Source organism: Brachyhypopomus gauderio, chromosome 2 (genome assembly GCF_052324685.1).
Source record: "Brachyhypopomus gauderio isolate BG-103 chromosome 2, BGAUD_0.2, whole genome shotgun sequence".
Taxonomy (NCBI): Eukaryota; Metazoa; Chordata; class Actinopteri; order Gymnotiformes; family Hypopomidae; genus Brachyhypopomus; species Brachyhypopomus gauderio.
The window spans coordinates 36233298-36251636 of record NC_135212.1 but is presented as its reverse complement, the minus strand read 5'-3'; the positions used below and the strand labels follow the sequence as shown (position 1 = coordinate 36251636).

The following is an 18339-nucleotide window of genomic DNA, read 5'->3' as shown; positions in this document are numbered from 1 at the left end:
CGCAATCAATTATTTTGGGATGCCTTGCACTGTAGTTGTTGATGTGCAAAAGATGACCATCTGGTGGCTGGTTTGTGAACAGTAGCGAGATGGCTAAATTATACGTGTCGTTCCGTGACTCAGGGGGTTTTGACTCAGCTATTGTTCACGACGCCCGCACGGTTCTCCGGTTCTCTGGTTCTTACCGTGGGTGTGGAGACACGGCTGCTCTGCCGTTTACGAGACCGCATGTCAACGAATAAACGCGCCATCGTTCCCCCAACCCTGCCCAGTGCCAGAAAGGGGAGTTCACTTCTAAACGGGACTTTCTTTTATCTTCTTGCTTGTGTTATTGGCAAACGTGTAACTGCTTGGTTAGCTAAACAGCTAGCTTGCTGTTTTAGATACGTTAGCCAGCTTTGTTTTTGTTCGTGTCATTGTTTTAAGTAGAAACCGTCCTGACGCTCTGTAGACAGTGACTTGGGTCTCGTTACATTCGGATAATTTTTTTAAACGTCCACACGAGATCTTTCTTTAGTAATGTTATGAAAACCACAAATCCGATTTATCACGCTTTGTTTCCTTAGTAACCAACATTAACTGCTTAGTGACAAGCACATCCTGTCTCACATAATCACCTTCCGTGTAGAAACAATGAGCGTATTAGAGGGATTTTCGAAGCAGGGCCACGTGTTTCGAGGGGCATGGCTCGAGGTGTTTTGATGGTGATCTAATAAGAAGATACAAAAGACTGTAATATCAGTGGCCTGCTGTTAAATGGGTGTGTCAGAAGATCTGAACTGGAAGTTACTTGTCTTGTTTACATATTCCTGGTCACTTCAGTTACGGACTGTGTTTTACCACTGGTTTTTCCAGTTCAAGGTTGTCCTGATGCTTCCTATTTTCATACAAAACTGTTTTTTTAATTAACTGTAGATGCATATTGACTGTTACAGATATAGACAAATACAGTCACCTAAGTGATCTGTACTTAAGTCATATAAATGATCAGAAATATTAATAAGGTCATCTGTATGAACACCAGAAGTACAGGCCAATCAGCAGCATGGTGTACGTACCTACTATTAGTATCTAGTATTAGGCTGTTTATAAACCCAGCACTTTATTATTAAAACAATTTTTAAAAACTTGTGATTTCGTGCTTTTGACAACCAAGTAATGACCTCACAGAAGCCATTCCATGTGTTACACATAGGGTGTAGGGTTGTTACACATAGGGTTGTAACTAGACCTACCTTCTTTTTGGAAAATGCCTTCCCCAGTGTTCCGCAGTACAAAAAGTCACATTTTTTAGATGCATTATTTATTTGGTTTATAGAAACAGCATTTAAATGTGGACCTGATGACGAAATCCAGCCCTATATCTTTTTTAATTTCCATGGACTGAGTCAATGATTCATTTAACTGGTCGGCCACTTTATCACCACATCACCCTCCTAGGCAAAGGGAGGGCAAAAAACTGGACCTGGACCTTGAGGCCTGAGGTTTGAAGACCTCTGGTTTAGAAGTTATCCATTGCCATGTAGTATGTAACATTATTCTGCTCTAGGTCATATTTAACAGATTATGCCATCAGACTGGACATGTGTCCCTCACTCTAACCAACCACACATCAGGTGTGTTCCTCACCCTAACCAACCACACATCAGGTGTGTTCCTCACCCTAACCAACCACACATCAGGTGTCCCTCACCCTAACCAACCACACATCAGGTGTGTTCCTCACCCTAACCAACCACACATCAGGTGTGTTCCTCACCCTAACCAACCACACATCAGGTGCGTTCCTCACCCTAACCAACCACACATCAGGTGTGTTCCTCACCCTAACCAACCACACATCAGGTGTGTTCCTCACCCTAACCAACCACACATCAGGTGTGTTCCTCACCCTAACCAACCACACATCAGGTGTGTTCCTCACCCTAACCAACCACACATCAGGTGTGTTCGTCACCCTAACCAACCACAGATCAGGTGTGTTCCTCACCCTAACCAACCACAGATCAGGTGTGTTCCTCACCCTAACCAACCACACATCAGGTGTGTTCCTCACTCTAACCAACCACACATCAGGTGTGTTCCTCACCCTAACCAACCACACATCAGGTGTCCCTCACCCTAACCAACCACACATCTGGTGTGTTCCTCACCCTAACCAACCACACATCAGGTGTGTTCCTCACCCTAACCAACCACACATCAGGTGTGTTCCTCACCCTAACCAACCACACATCAGGTGTGTTCCTCACTCTAACCAACCACACATCAGGTGTGTTCGTCACCCTAACCAACCACAGATCAGGTGTGTTCCTCACCCTAACCAACCACACATCAGGTGTCCCTCACCCTAACCAACCACACATCAGGTGTGTTCCTCACTCTAACCAACCACACATCAGGTGTGTTCCTCACCCTAACCAACCACACATCAGGTGTGTTCCTCACTCTAACCAACCACACATCAGGTGTGTTCCTCACCCTAACCAACCACACATCAGGTGTCCCTCACCCTAACCAACCACACATCAGGTGTGCCCCTCACCCTAACAACCACACATCAGGTGTGCCCCTCACCCTAACAACCACACATCAGGTGTGTTCCTCACCCTAACCAACCACACATCAGGTGTGTTCCTCACCCTAACCAACCACACATCTGGTGTGTTCCTCACTCTAACCAACCACACATCAGGTGTGTCCCTCACTCTAACCAACCACACATCTGGTGTGTTCCTCACCCTAACCAACCACACATCAGGTGTGTCCCTCACTCTAACCAACCACACATCAGGTGTGCCCCTCACCCTAACAACCACACATCAGGTGTGTTCCTCACCCTAACCAACCACACATCAGGTGTGTTCCTCACCCTAACCAACCACACATCTGGTGTGTTCCTCACTCTAACCAACCACACATCAGGTGTGTCCCTCACTCTAACCAACCACACATCTGGTGTGTTCCTCACTCTAACCAACCACACATCTGGTGTGTTCCTCACCCTAACCAACCACACATCAGGTGTGTTCCTCACCCTAACCAACCACACATCAGGTGTGTCCCTCACTCTAACCAACCACACATCAGGTGTGCCCCTCACCCTAACCAACTACATATAAGCCATGCTGTGCTAGCATCACTTGCCTGTAAGATAAACATTTAGCCTCAGACGGGACACATTCAAATGTGTGAAGAATGTCAGTCCCTCAACAACACTGTGTTTCTTTTAAATGTGCAGCGTAGTTCCAAGGGTTTAAGTACACGAAAGATGGCAGTCCGGTATTGCAAGTGTGGTCCTCTTAATCTTTTATATGGACACGCCTCTTCAGAAAGATGAGCAAACACTCTCTTTGCTCACCTTTATGAGGTTGTTTGCCTGGGGACAGGAATTATGAAGATTAGCTGAATCTCTGCACTCTCTCACATTATCTGCACTTCCCCCCCCCCCCCCCCCCCTCTCTCTCACACACACACACACTCACTCCTAACACATGAGATCAATGCAATTTGTCTGCTGTAATGCATTATACATGGGGACTTGGCCAGTCGGAGTTCTCATGGGTACAGGAATCTATAAATATCCCGACTGAGTCACGGAGAGGGAGGGCCACGCACCACCGCTCTCTCCCCACGTGCAGCCAAACAGCACGCCGTCAAACGGAAGATTTAACCAGAGGAAAGCAGCAGGCAGCCTGGAGGATATGTGAAACACTAGGGCCAGAGCCACCATGGAGCAGCTAAATGCAGTGTGGCCCACAGGCCAAGATGGTGCCTGTGTTCAGATGCTGAGAGCTGGTTGGACTGTGCACTATTGATAGGTCTGTATTCTGCCCCAAACGATATGTGTATCTGAGCCCTGCTCTAAACAAATAAACCACTGCAAGCATGCATGGATAAATGGATCATTAACAGCCTTTGTCTATTAACACGTGCAAACTGCGCATGTCACTTTGGAATGAGGTTATATTTGATCTAGACAACAAAAGGGAGGTCTGGGGGAGGCTACAGATTGTCGTCCGAACGACTCTTTCCTGCCTTGAACCCGTGCAAGGAGGACCTCTGCGCATCAGCCCGCTGATCATGAAAGAGCTAACGCGACGTCCTGCTGCGTTCCTGAAACAGTACCGCCGCGAGACACTAGCAGTGGCAACGTGCAGACATGAACCTCTCAGTCTAGATTTTTATTAGCGCAGGTGTGCGACTTCTCAGCCGCACGACTCACAATAAAGTAGTCCTGCTGTTTGGCCAACGTAAACTCTGCGTCTGCACACGTGTTGCGCGAGATGAGCGGTGGTCCGTGATGCATATTTATGAATGGAAGACTCCATTCACGTAGCCCAGTTTACTGAGCAGTTTTTTGCGATGCAAAATTATGGGACCGAAATTACATTTATTCTGATGTAAAACTGATCACAGGAAGAATTTTTAAATAAAATTAATGTTGCCATTATATACCATGCGTCCTTTCGCAGCTCTGTGTCAAAACCCATTAACCAATTTGCACGAGGATGTGGCTCAAAGCCTTTGATTGCTGAGCTGCCTCTTCTAATTGTCTTCACGTGAAATTATGAATTGGCCACACCTATATGTCTATCTGAAAAAAGCGTCGCCGACCTTCCGAGTAAAAAAAAATGAGAGAGAGAGCGAGAGGGAGAGAGAGAAGCCCCGATAATGCAAGCTTTAGTCAACGCGTTCCTTCGCTTACTCTCCTTCCTCCTGCCTCCCTCTTGGCTTCGGCTGGGCGTTTGCTGGTGGGTTGGGGATGAGTGCGGAGACTTGCCGTTGCCCAATCCCAGGGCTCGTTTCAAACGCAGAAAGCCTCTTACATATGAGGAAGTAACACCACAAGACGATTCTGTCCCCTCCGCTTCCCGTCCTCCTAGCTGTGTCTCGCTAGCTGCTGACAGCCCCGCGTCGCCGCCACCGGATCTTCCGTGGGGCAGAATCTGGGAGCTCTGGCACGCTGTGGAGCGCATCCTGGGGGCTCCCTTCACCATCCGCCAGCGCTGGTGCCACAAAGATCCAACTTTATATCCGTCCTACGGTGCCGATTTCGTTTGCCTGCCGAACGCAAACAGTAACCTGCGAAGCACCACCAAAGACGCCGACGAACCGAGAGCTGACCCGTTCCCCACTGTCATGAGCGTGGCCACGGAACCGCCGAACCCCCTCGACCCGCTGTCCGATGTCGCTGCTCATTCGCTTGTCGACGTAATTAACGTGGACAACCACCTGCAAGAAATGGGCACTCAGGTAACGATAACCGTTGCTATCCAAGCCGCGGAAGACGAGGAACCGGACGAGGAGACCTCTTCCAACAACATCGATCTTCACATGGGGAGCTGCAGCGAGGACGAAATCGCAAAGCACGATAAATCTAGGTGAATATGCTTTTCGTGAATGAACAAAAGTTTTTTATTATCAACATAACCCGTATTTCGCCGTGTTCGGATACAGAAGAGAAATGTGATCATTTCTGGGTTGTCTAAAAAGTTTCACGCGATTCCATTTGATACTAAATCAACTACTGACCTAATGGGTTACGCAAACGCCTGTACACAGTACAGAGTAATGCCGCTGACGTAGAGCCGGCGATGGTCAGACCTGTTGATGTAACACCCCTGCTGTAACACCCTGCGTCACGCCCGTGTTCTCCCTGTTGACCCAGACCAGTCGTGTGGCATGCAGCGGTCGGCTCGCTTCTTTCAGCCCTGCCTCTTTCACGCGGCTACATTCTGACAAGTTGTCGCAAGTTTAGTAAATTAGCCGGGAGGGCAGCCTCAAGCGGCGTTCACCGCCCACTTTCGAAATACACGCAGTGTGAAGAGCTTTAGGCTCTGTTGAAGATTCACGCCTAAGATGCTTTTCGAATGAATGCCCGTGGCTCGATTTGAGCATGCCGCTCCAAATAATTGTTTGGCGGGAATGTGATGTTTGTGGTCAGGGCGGCGTGGGAGGTGCATGACGAACATCGTTTTGTCTATAAAGGGTTTTCCCCTCACCGCATTTTAACCACGCCACTCGTTGAAAAGAGTGAATATTTCGGTTCGGTCTATTTAGGCGCTCGCTCTTTTAAAGGGCGTGGGAGGACGCTGGGAGCCGGTGAGTCATCAATTTAATTCGATTCCTGGATGTTCTTTCGATCAATCAAGTAGGCATATTGTATAATAACCACCAGCAAGTTTGGGGGGAAATAGAAAACTGTAAGTGCTGATTTGTTTCCAGAGTATTCCCCTGTTTTGCACCGTTTCACAGTTCTGGAGCACCATGTGTTCACCCGTCACTGCAAGCTGGTCAGATGGAGAGGGTTTGGCAGAAGTGTCAAAGCAATGCTGGACACTTGGCAGCATTGAAGGACAGAATAGGATCTCTTCGTGATTGGGGAGCGGAGCAGTCAGACACCCATCTGAGACGCACGCTTCTGCTAACACCAGCAACTTCTGCCTGATCTTGGCCATTTAGCTCCATGGTGTAAGTCGGTTTCTTTCTCTCCTGCGCGTAGTGGTGCTGGCACGAGCGGCGGTGAGCTGGAGGAGGAGAGTTGGCAGCCCCCGGATGCTGAGCTGACCCAGAAGCTTGTAGCGCAGATCGAGTACTACCTATCGGACCAGAACCTGGAGCATGACGCCTTCCTGCTCAAACACGTCCGCCGTAATAAGCTCGGCTTTGTCAGCGTGAAGCTTCTCACATCTTTCAAGAAGGTTGGTGATGTTGACCCATCTGTGCTAGAACGTACTGCCAGGGGATATGAGGGACGTGAACTCTCACTTAGGTCTCACTAAGTACTTTAGAAAGAGCTGAACCGAGATATCGGATCAGTCTCGTCTCAGCTTCTTCCTGGGAGCGCTGATTGTCATAACATTTAAAAAATGTCAGTCATTGTGGATTTTGTAAAAGAACACGCCTTTTAGGCTGTTGACCTGTGTTCTGGTACAGTCGTATTACTGCCAAAGTAATTGTGGTTTGTTGAACACGTGTGAAAGCAAACATGTAAGCTGCAGTGTAACTTCCAGCTTCTACTTCCTGCTTATCTGATGCAACCTTCTCACTGTCCTCAGGGCATCACAGAGAATACATGATAAAGATCAGTTATTGAAAACGTACGACGTACCATGTACAATGAACCTTGTTATGTTTGGAACATTTGGTAGCATATACAACAGATGTTACTGTCGCTCTGGTAATTAGTAATACGGTAGTTTGAGTGAGTCATTGACGCGTTTCTTGCCTCTGCAAATGCAATAGGCATTAAACCAGGTGGTAAGCTGGATCAATGTAAAGGTTTCTAAGACTGCATGTCATTTTGTCAGTTTATTTAACACCGATTCCACATGCCTTATTTGCATTTGTGTAAACTGAGGTGCGATGGTGAACTGAAGGGTGCTCTGTGTGTGTGTGTGTGTGTGTGTGTGTGTGTGTGTGTGTGTGTGTGTGTGTGTTAGGTGAAACACCTGACCCGGGACTGGAGGACCACGGCCTACGCGTTGCGCCAGTCTGCCCTGCTGGAGCTGAATGAGGAGGGGAGGAAGGTGAGGCGGCGGACGGCCGTGCCCGTGTTCGCTAGCGAGTCTCTGCCCAGTCGCATGCTGCTCCTCAGTGAGCTGCAGCGCTGGCCAGAGCTGGGCGTGGCTTTGGCAGGAGGGGGCGGAGCTGGCGATGGGAGCCCCAGCCCCGCCCAGCAGGAGTGCCTGATGGAGCTCCTCCTGAAGGCCTTCGGGACGTATGGTCCGATCGCTTCGGTCCGGGTCCTGAAGCCCGGCAAGGACCTGCCGCCGGACTTGAAGAAGTTGAGTGGCCGGTACTCTCAGCTGGGCGCCGAGGAATGTGCCATGGTGGAGTTTGAGGAGGTGGAGGCGGCGGTGAGGGCTCACGACGCCTATCTGGGTGGGGACGGCACGGGCCTACTGGGGCTGAAGATGGTGTTGATCGGCACCAAGCCGCCCAAGAAGAAAGTGCCCAAAGAAGGGCCGCGAGAGGGGGGCAGCGCCGGTGGGTTGCGCAAGAGCCGCTCGCTCAACAGTCGCGTGCGCGAGCTGCAGTACCATGGCGACGACTCCGCCTGCAGCTCCTCGGAGACCGAGAGTAACCCCACCTCGCCCCGGCTCACCCGGAAGTCCCGCTCCTCCAACAAGCTGAGCCCCACCAGCGGAGGCCCCAACTTCCACCTGAGCCCTGCCGTGTCGCCACGCTCCAGCCCCTGGAACAGCCCCCGGGCCAGCCCCTGTGCCCAGCGCAAGGCCCCACACTCTGGCAAGTCTCCGCTGGCCAGCGAAGGCAGGCTGAGTCCTGAGCCGGGACGCCGCTGGGCAGACTACTCCTCAGACAGTAGCCTGACTCCGTCTGGAAGCCCCTGGGTCCAGCGGAGGAAACAGGTAGCCAGCCAGGAGAGCAGCCCGGTCGGGAGTCCCATGCTGGGAAGAAAGATCCAGAATGCGGATGGTCTTCCCCCGGGCGTGGTGCGGCTCCCCAGGGGCCCGGATGGCACTCGCGGTTTTCATGGCGTGTCTGTGGCTGAGCGGGGCAAGACCGCGGGCACACAAACTTGACTCGAACACGAGGGACCCTCACTACCCTGACACTGCAGCACACACCACACTGCAGTCTGACCATAATGACCCTTAATTCCAGCCAGCTGTTACATCGATGTCTGCTTGACTGTCTTTGAAATGCATTTTTATGTCCTGTTTTTTTTTTATTTGTATGGACTTCCTAATTTAGTTCAAATTGTTATTGCTGTTGGGAGAATGGTCGACTGTTATGAGTGAAATGTGCAGCCACACACCCATGACGGACAAACTTGAAATTTTTTTTTAAAGGTTCATTTTTTTAATGTCTTTGGTCTTAATGAGGTGTGTATCCTTCCTCTAATGAAACATTGTGAACGTTGTAAGTGTGTTAATGTGGACAGTGGTTAAGGTGTGTGGTTTTGATAGTACATAGCCACACTGCCTTGTTAAATGTTGCACACTTAAAAGCAGCAGTGTTCTTTTCATTTGGGCATTTGATTGAATGGTAATCTCCTAGAACATTTTCATTCTTTTCTTTGGAGTTTTAATTTGGTTTTTTAGTCATTTTCTGCCTTTCTGCGACCACGTTGTTTTGGAGAGGACTGTTCTAGCAGGGATACGTCATGGGATGTTGTATATTATTAACGGAGGCTTCGGTCAAGTGTAGCGTACGAAAGACGGGGTAGTGAGGTCAGGCTGTCGCGTGTAAATGCTTCGCTTCTGCCTTTACAGCTGATGAGGGGCAATGTACAGTGCGTTTCCTATTGTACAAATAAAATCACTACAGTAGCATTCATCTGGCGTCCCTCGCTTCTTCAGAGCTTCGTGGTCAGTCCTGCTGCTGCGGTGAAGGTTCGTTTGTTCTGCACACCCATAATGATTGCCACTGTCACCGTCCAGCAGGGCGAGAGAAGCCGCGCTGGTAGTGGTAGCTGGACAATCTGGCCAACCATTTTAATACAATTTTTTAGTGTACGGTCTCTGCAAAGTGCGGCGACGGCGGAAATGCTGCCTCCGCGGTATCGGACCGGATCGGTGCCGCTCACACGCGTGTTGAACGCAGCACAGATGGATCCGCAGTCTCGGTTCACGGAACGTGGATAGAAATGTTGCGTGATGAGAGAAACCAATAAACGCTGGGCTCCATTACCTACAAAATAATTTATTCCACGGCGTGAAAGACGGTTTTAATGTTTCTTAGCAACAACCATGGATGGGCCAAAGAAAAGCCGACGGGGAAAAAGGTGTAATTTAAAGCGCATTTGAGTCCACTAAGGTTAAAAGTCACAGAGGGGCGTTCAGTCGAACACACATTACGTTTCGTAACCGATGTAATTAGTTTTTCTCCCCGTCATTTCTGCGCCATCCCTGTTCTCCACCATAGTACTCTCACTTTCAGTCTCACTCAATTTTCTAAATTAGTTTTTTTCATAAATTGAGCTAATTTGCTAGGAGAAATGGCATTACTCTTTATGAATAATGATCATGGAAGATATCCGATGGTTCATTTTCTGGACATAGATTACAGCTAAAATGTAATATTTTGTTCTCTTGACTAACTGGGGTGCAGAAGACCCTCTGGAGCGCATGGTTTTGCAGGGTTAGGGGCCATTACCTTCTCCGCTCACTTCCCCTGGGGGGCGAGATGTTCTGCACAGGCGCTCTTGGCACCCGTTTCTACGTCGCTTATATGGCTGTTTGGTGTGTTTTTAAATACGGAATCAATTCGGTGCAGTCAGTGCACAAAGGAAACGTGGATTTGTTGCTTTTCAGTACTGTCTGCTTTTAGAGCTTCTCTCGGGGTGTGGAGTTGGTGGGTGTAATTTGCTAGGCTACAGGAGGCATTGCTGGTGCTAACGTTTTGCCTCATGTTGCTTTAATTATAGCTTAGGCTAAAAACTGAACCAAAGGAAAACTTCATCAAGCCTACACGTCCTTTTCTTCACCTCAGTCTGAAGTGTACATGTACATGGCTCTATCTGCAGACAAGCGCACAGTGAATCCAATTTTTTTGCTTTATGTCCAAGCACATTTGACCCAGCAATTGTCATCTAAAATCTAGTACATATACACACTAATGGCTTTCCCATCAAGACGTGCAGGTTTAATCTTAATTTTTCCAGTATTTACTTTTACATGTAGTGCCATGTACCAGTGATACTCAGTAGTGCCATGTACCAGTGATACTCAGACATACCCTAGACACTGTATAATTTTTTGTGCTGTTATGAAACCTGGAAGGCTTTCTCCACCTACAAGGTCCTCAGAACAAAGACGCATATTGCAGCCAACAAATTTATCTCCACCATAAGGAAGCGGCAGAAGCCTACATAGTCTGGGGCGGGGTAGAGCAACTTCAGGTACAGCAGGTGGAGATGCGATTGGGGCTCTAACCTGGGGTGCGCTCTGATGAACTCTGCTGATTGGCCCTGCGGAATGGTTTCTCCTCCCCCCAAGCCCCACATGAAGTCCTCAGCTAGTGAAACTGTGCGCAACTGGCTAGGTTCAGTGGTTGGTCAGTATAACTGTTCAAACAGGCTCAGTAACCAGCGAGGTCACGTGTGCGGCGCTCTACTGCCTCGCGATCCCTCTCCAGTGCTGGGTTGAGCTGTAATACGTGAGCGTGCTATTGGCTCAGATCAGAGGCTGGCACTGTGAACTGTGCCAGCACACCAGCATGTGGGAATAGAGCGTGGGAAGCCACAGAGATGCTGATAGCAGGCGAACTGGCTACGCTGACCCTGCGTTACAACAGAGAACATGTACACACACACACAAAAATGATCAGGTCTGCCCAAGAACTACAGAAGCTATGCATTCAGTTATCACGTTTATGATGCCACTTGTGTTCACAAATATTTTGTCCTAAATAGAGGCGAGCCTGAAATGTCTAAAGATTGTGAAAGTGGGATTACTGAGTAAAAGCCTGACAAATGTGATGTAGTATTGAGAGTTGATGTTCTGAAAGCTTCATCTCGCAGATTGAATTTTTGCTGAAAAAAAGAGTATATATATATATATAGGCTAATATAGCAATTTCCCATTTTCATTTTTCGTCGTCACTGACCCACAAACAGGCTTTTGAACTGCTTGACTTTTGAAAAGCAAACATTTCCCGATGAAAGTTCACAGACATCAGGCAGGTCAACATGTGCTATGTGGGCCGTGCAGAAGGTGCAAAAACACGAGTGCGTCCTGTGGTGTGGCGTAGACTCACCTGCGTCAGGAGTGGGATCACGGGTGTCGGAGTGTCTGGGGCGCTGGCCAGCGTGAGCGGCAAACGGCCCGGGAAGTGATGCGGAGTTCACACCGACGCTCATGGCTGCCGTGGTCCAACAATACTAGATAACGATACCATCTCCACCATATTGTGAGCGTGTTAACCATGGCAGAGTCTGGGAATTTCATGTCTGTTAAAAAGCTAAAACACATGGCCCAGTGCTTCAGAGATGGAGAGTAGGTGAGGTGTCTGCAGAATGCTGAGAGATCCACGGACACGAGGGACCAGACTCGGCCCACATCCTGGGAGACACTCGGCATGGATCAACGCGTTTCACCCTAAACACAATGGTACTCATAAAAGAAACACGCGATCACTCACGCATGCACACAGCCACGTGCAACCCATATTATGAGATTACACTGACTCTGATGAGTCTTAGTTTAGAATCCTTTTTAATAACGGAACAAGTTTAATCTGTAGCGTGTAAAGTGTCCTGATACTGCAGAGAGACAGGACACTTCAAAGGACAGGACTCTCTTACATGCACAGACACATCAGTGGGACTCCAGCAGAGAGGCCACTGTGCATGGCAGGTTCACATGTTTCTTCTCATCATGCATCAAAGGAGTGGTAACGTTTTCAGAACTGTACTTATTGGACAGATTAAGTATATATGAACAGTGAAACCCACTAGCATGACTCCACATGAATGGACAGTTTTAATCACTGAAGGAGTGGTTCATACAATCAACCCTGTTTTGAGTGCTTAACAAAAGCCCTATGTGGACAAGCCAAAAACCAAACACAAAAAAGACAAATACTGCCACAATGACAAATATACAAATGTATCCCAACAAACTGTTTGTATACAGATTTGATGCTACACGATGAAATACACAGGTGACATCTTTAGTAGTCCTGTTCCCTCTCAGCAGAACATTTAAATAATCACCTCAAAGACTCTGAATGTCTATAAACTACAGCAGCCAAAGGTGTGAGGGGCGGCTGCTTCTCTACCTGCTGGGACACACCCTCGTCTCCAGAGCAACACAGGGACAAAGCAGCCGTAAAGAGAGTCCAAGCTTGATTCAGACTCCGCCCCCTCCTTCAGGCTCTGTCTGGAGGCGATACAGGCCAGGCACACAGGACTCTTTCCAGGGGGTGTGTCCAGGCTGCGCCCACCTCGCCCCTCCGCACCGCTGACCCCGCCTCTCTCGACAGAGCCGGATGGAGATCAGAGCGGTGGGAGTGGAGAACACAGCCATGGCAACAGGACTGGAAGTCACACGGATCGCTAGGAAGCCAGCCAGGTGGCTAAAAGAAAGGGGGTGGGGGGATTCCTGAATCCTTAACAACATCTTTGAACTGGGCCGACTCCGGTCACATTTCCTCGATGGTTTCCGTCAATCTTAGATGTAGAGCGATCCATCGGCCGGACCTACGTAACCCACAGCGATGAGCAGGACATCGATCAGGGTCCAGATGCCCAAACCTCCAAAGCTGAAGAGTTTACCAAGCCCCTCCCTCCACTGGCCCAAATAGAACCGGTCAGCGCCGAACCCCCCCAGGGTGATGCTGCACAGAACCAGAACACACACACACACACACACACACACACACACACACCAAAACAGCAAAATTTTTATGCCAATCAAATAAGGTTTTAGTCTTCCACCAACTCGACCTCATATTTTTCCAAGTTTGCATAACTACCGTGTGTCGTCTCATGTCTACTGCGGAGAGCGAATGAAACCGCTCAGCCCAGCTCAGTTCAACCAGCCTGACTAATGTCTTCCACTGTGTACCACGCCAGCATCTCAATCTACATGTTTATTTTCCATTACTCGTAGCCTAGAGGCATATGGCTCATCCCAGACACACGAGCTAAACGGACCGTCTCATGACTCAAGGATACTGAGGGTGCCGTCGCAGGTCTCTGCTCCGATGCGGAGAGCCCGGCCCAGTCGGCGTCAGGGGGGTGGTGCCGTTTGGTTACTATTGAATATGACAGGACCTCACCTGCTGTCTGGTGTTCTTCCCTAGTCCTGTCTCTTACCCAATCACCCATCTCGGAGGAACGACTGATACAAACTGAATTACGGCTCTGAATAAAACTGAATTGGCGCGCTGATCTGAGCAGCTCTGTGGCGTAGTCATAGGCTACTCTGGAGCCATTACTGCATATGTTGATACGTCTCTGGGTTGATCTATGCTACATTCACTGACCTGTCAAATAAATAATTAGGTGTTCTTGGCGTTCTGCGTGTTCTGCTCATCAGACTTTTTATTAATTGCTCTGGTGTTACCGTGTCTTGTGTCTGTAATCAATGATACAGGCTGGGGTAGACAAGTCATATTGATGCATCAGTAATGGACTGTTTGGTTTGCTGGTACACCTCTGCGTTGAGCCCCAGCCCAGGTGAGTGGCGTACCTGAGTGTCAGCGTGGTAGACCACCTGTATCCTCCAGTCCAGTTGCAGAAGAGACGCTTGTGGAATTCCCTCTTGCCTACTCAGACAACACACACACACACACACACACACACACACACACACACACACGCCACAGTCAAACACACTGCTGCTTCCACAGAGCTACAGCAGCTCTACAGGGCTGTTAATTGGTATTGCAGTGCTGGCCTTCTCAATACTGAGACCTTCACCGTTTGTGAGCATTCTGACAAGTCTCCCATGGTTCAGATGCCCCATGTCCTTTGTTTTGATTAATTGCAGCATTCACATGAGCCAACAAGTGTAAACAACAATGGGCACAGCAATTCAGGGGGGTTCATCTTCTCAGCATCAAGGATTCAGCAGTGTGCTGTATCAGCCCTCTCCTGCCACATCACGGTGCTTTATCATACGAACACAAGAGGACACACACAGACCTCTTGACCAGTCTTCACTCTCAAAAATGAACTCAACAGCCAGGCTACACGGTTTCCCCATATAACAAACAACAGGCCTGCTTCCTTCACCTGATACTCGGCTGCATGTGGAGACAGCCGGCTTCACAAAAGCTCCTGCACTACCTACGCAAAAGGAAGCCTCTAGTGATTCTATCTGGACTCCATTACATGAGAGAGCTCCACTTTTCAAAGGCAGTGTTACGACTGCAGCAGCATAAGACTACACACGCTAGTCTACCCTCTAGCACATGGAGGAGGAGACAGAATAGCACGTTTTAATGATTCCTTTGCAACATGCCCTAGGGGCCTCTGCTTGAAGGGTAGAGTGGATGAAAATCGCAGCAGTACAATAGTGGATATGAGAGCTGTTTGTGGTCCAGCAGGCAACAGGTCATGAGGGCCACCGTACTCTCCACCCTTCGGGCAACGGTCTGGCTGTGGCACCACACTATGCAACTCTAGTGTCTTCAATGTGTCGCCAACTTTCACAACAGTGAGCTCTCATTCTCCACAAGCAAAAGACCTTTTGCCTTTTATAGCCGCCAAACATTACATCTTATGTCATTATGTCTAAATTCAAAACGTGACACACACACACAACTCCAGCTCAGCTCCAGTTATTTTCTCAGCTACTGTTTTCGTCTTTAGACGATGGCATGATAAATAAAGGCCATCGATCGTGCTGAGACAGAGAGAGTCAGCACTGCATCAGGACACAACGTCAGGGTGACGCACGGCGCTGGAACCAACAGACCATAAATCACCTGCTAGGCTGTGCACCTAGCAACAGTGTGGAAGCCCTGGTGTTTGACAGTGCTAACAGGTACCGTGGAGAAAGGGGAAGCAACTCCTCCATTTTCCTTCAGATATCCTGTAATTACAGAACTGGGGTTCTTAACACACGTATCCAGTAACGCATTGTGCCTTCTTTGGCTTTCTGAACAGCAGTGTGGACTGTACAAGTTGCTGGATGTGTTGTGCAGAAAGGTGGCACCATCTGGGAGTGAGACAGCTGCACAATCTCACCTCCATCCTCCTGCACCCCAAAGAGGCTCAAGATAGGTCAGGTCTGGGGGCAGTGCAGACTGCTGTAGCCACAACACCCTGCCTGGACGCTGCATAAGCTTGGTCAGCAGTGGAGGGTAGTCATACGGGTTCCACGTACCAAAACGAACGCCTGGGACCGTCCCGTATGCCCGTGCCCGGATGTGTGTCCAGAAAACACTTCACACACCAACACTACTGCCATCGCTCTGTACTGTCGACATGAAACAGCATATTTCTGGTGCTGCTAAATTCTGATCTGATGAAAATTCCATCAGTATGATGCAAAACGAGCAGACACCCATCATCTAACCAGGGCGAGCAGCTCTGATGCTCCTGGAACACTCAGCTGCCATTAGCAGACCTGCTGCCAAGACACAGCCTTCAGCAGCCCAGAGGACGCAGTCTAAGAAGTGGTGCATTTAGAGAGGACGTGCTGAACATGTACTGAACACAGATGTAATCTGCCTGGCTGAATTTGGACATAATCTGCCTGGCTTCCATGCCTTCATGATTCTTGCCTTTCTCCTTTAACCCCTCCAACCCTCAATCTGTTCTCTCTCCAAAGGATTACAGACCGCTTTTCTCTCCACTCTAATCGAGTTGAGTGTGAGAACTCCAGGATGATGGAGGCATGCAGGAACTCATCACTACACACTCCCAGTCACGCTTTTCTCTCCACTCTAATTGAGTTGAGTGTGAGAACTCCAGGATGATGGAGGCATGCAGGAACTCATCACTACACACTCCCAGTCACTCTGTATTTATTTCAGTACTCAGCAGAACTGATGCTCATCATGTTATTCTGCCAGATTTACTCCACACACTTACTGGAATGTTTGATGTGTGTGAAGGTGGGAGATGAGACTAAAACTACCAATTATATTTTTGTCCTGTATTTTATACTTGAAAATGTTGCTACAACAGACAAACCCAGAAGGTAAATTTGGTTTCAACAACATATATACAATTATTATAATATATACAATTCTGTGCTTTACAGGCAAGTTATAGGTTATACATATTATGTACAAAGTAATTTAATGCAATTACATTGCTAGCTACATACTGCAATTGTGAAATGGTTTGCAATATACATTTTTTTATGTATTTATGTGTTTGTTATAAGTGTTTATGATAGGTCTTGGGTAAAACAATGAATGTGGGACCATTCAAATGCCATCAAAACACCCAAGGAACATCTGAAACATTGAGTACTGGTCAAGATGCCCCCACTGCTTTAAATGATCATGGTATGCTCATCTGTAAATCTCAATCTGTACTGCAAAGGTCAGCAATGAACAGACAGTAAGCTGTGCACACCCACCACCCCACAAAGGAAAGGGGCATGTGTACCTAGACAGCTGACGTGCTCCAGGACCCTGCAGGTGGCGTTGTAGCGCTCGCGAGGGCACGCCACAGTCGTGCAGGTGCTGGAAGTGTTGCAGCGGTACTGAGACGGATCCAACTGCCAGCAAAACTGGCAGGTAACCGTGAGGTTAAAGGTCGTCTGCTGCCTGTTCGACCCATCCTGGGGAGGGAAGGGAGAGAAGACCACAGAGAGCAGGGATTATTCCACAGTGCTGTAAAGCAGGAGTCACTGACAGAATATCATAATCCAAGAAGAGTACCAGCGTGTGTGGAATGATGCGTGAAATACCAGCCCCCCTGAGCCCACAGAAAAAGTGACAGACACAAATATGAAGCCACATCAAGTGATATTATTAGTTTTAATGTAAATAAACTGTGCAACTGTCCGGCACACATACCACACAGTGAACTCCAGCCTTGGTCTTGCAGATGAAATTGGCTGGCTTGCCATAACTGCAGTTGTGATGGTAGGAACAGACAAAGCAGTCTGCTGGCAACTTACTGCAGAGTCCCCCGCTAGGACATTTGGCTGTGTCCTTCTCACCATCAACTGGGGACTCTGACACACACACACACACACACACACACACACACACAGTTTAAAGGTCCAAACACAGACCAGTATTTGAGTGTTCGCCTCAGCAGCGTACTGTGTCGTGCGGAGCTTCTCACCGGACGTGGTGGAGGACACCGAGCTGGGTTTGCCGGAGCTGCGGGGAGGCGTGTAGGTGCCGTGAGGGGCGTCGTCGCTCACGTACGTGGAGCTCAGCGAGGCGTCTGGACACACAGGGACAGCGTGTTTACACCGGAACCGGACACGCGGGCTCCGCTCAGACTCACCAAAACAAACGTCAACGAGCCCCGTTAGCCGGCTAGTTGACCGCACACACACGACAGGTAAACGTGTTGGAGGTGAACAGGGGACGTGGATGTTAAACAGGGTCTGTAATAGGACCACATCGAGCCCCTCCAACATCAGGGAGCGCGCTAACGTTAGCAGGCTAACCTATTATAACCCATGCACGCGGGATCGTCAACATTAACAGCTTTGTTTTGGCTGTGTGTCGTACCACTCGCGGATCTGAAGACAACGTCGACGAGCAGCAGTGACAGAACCCAGCAGAACTTCATGATGTTCCGTCCCGTCTCAGAGACGCAGCTCGGCCATTCGCGGTCACTCTTCGTTCAGAACACTTCCGGGCACCATGCGTCATCGCTGCCCACGTGACACACGTGACTTTTCACTCGGATATTCCAAGAGTTCAACAGAGCGCAGGAGCCGC

At 48.9% G+C, this 18339-nt stretch overlaps 3 protein-coding genes across 4 annotated transcripts in view; 1 reads left to right on the top strand and 2 right to left on the bottom strand.

The window, feature by feature from the left end:
* The window catches only part of lrrc49 (leucine rich repeat containing 49), a 32773-nt gene extending 32172 nt beyond the window's left edge, over positions 1-601 (bottom strand). Inside the window, exon 1 of the mRNA XM_076995075.1 lies at positions 186-601. Coding sequence (XP_076851190.1) covers positions 186-251 — 66 coding nt within the window. The 5' untranslated portion in view covers positions 252-601. The remainder of the gene's footprint in view (positions 1-185) is intronic.
* Positions 602-4619: 4018 nt separating this feature from the next.
* Positions 4620-9306, top strand: larp6a (La ribonucleoprotein 6, translational regulator a). The gene is made up of 3 exons (XM_076995029.1): positions 4620-5384; positions 6506-6704; positions 7446-9306. Exons 1-3 carry the CDS (start codon positions 4675-4677, stop codon positions 8547-8549), a joined length of 2013 nt encoding a protein of 670 aa, XP_076851144.1. The 5' UTR covers positions 4620-4674; the 3' UTR covers positions 8550-9306.
* A 3118-nt stretch (positions 9307-12424) lies between these two features.
* On the bottom strand, positions 12425-18287 carry tm2d3 (TM2 domain containing 3). Of its 2 annotated transcripts, none has more exons than XM_076995026.1 (6): positions 18127-18287; positions 17729-17833; positions 17455-17615; positions 17042-17216; positions 14166-14241; positions 12425-13308 (listed from the first exon to the last, which is right to left on the bottom strand). In XM_076995026.1, exons 1-6 carry the CDS (start codon positions 18185-18187, stop codon positions 13143-13145), a joined length of 744 nt encoding a protein of 247 aa, XP_076851141.1. In that variant the 5' UTR covers positions 18188-18287; the 3' UTR covers positions 12425-13142. The 2 variants fall into 2 exon arrangements, with proteins under 2 accessions (XP_076851141.1, XP_076851143.1); XM_076995028.1 differs by lacking the exon at positions 12425-13308 and adding an exon at positions 13343-14051.
* Positions 18288-18339: the final 52 nt, after the last annotated feature.

Bases quoted from the DNA above. Each gene is read 5' to 3' on its own strand.
- larp6a (XM_076995029.1), top strand. From the start codon at position 4,675: ATGCAAGCTTTAGTCAACGCGTTCCTTCGCTTACTCTCCTTCCTCCTG. The intron at 5,385-6,505 runs GTGAATATGCTT...TCCTGCGCGTAG, and splicing joins GCAAAGCACGATAAATCTAG to TGGTGCTGGCACGAGCGGCG. The intron at 6,705-7,445 runs GTTGGTGATGTT...TGTGTGTGTTAG, and splicing joins TTCTCACATCTTTCAAGAAG to GTGAAACACCTGACCCGGGA.
- tm2d3 (XM_076995026.1), bottom strand. From the start codon at position 18,187: ATGAAGTTCTGCTGGGTTCTGTCACTGCTGCTCGTCGACGTTGTCTTC. The intron at 17,834-18,126 runs GTACGACACACA...CTGTGTGTCCAG, and splicing joins TGTCTTCAGATCCGCGAGTG to ACGCCTCGCTGAGCTCCACG. The intron at 13,309-14,165 runs GTACGCCACTCA...GGTTCTGTGCAG, and splicing joins TCTACCACGCTGACACTCAG to CATCACCCTGGGGGGGTTCG.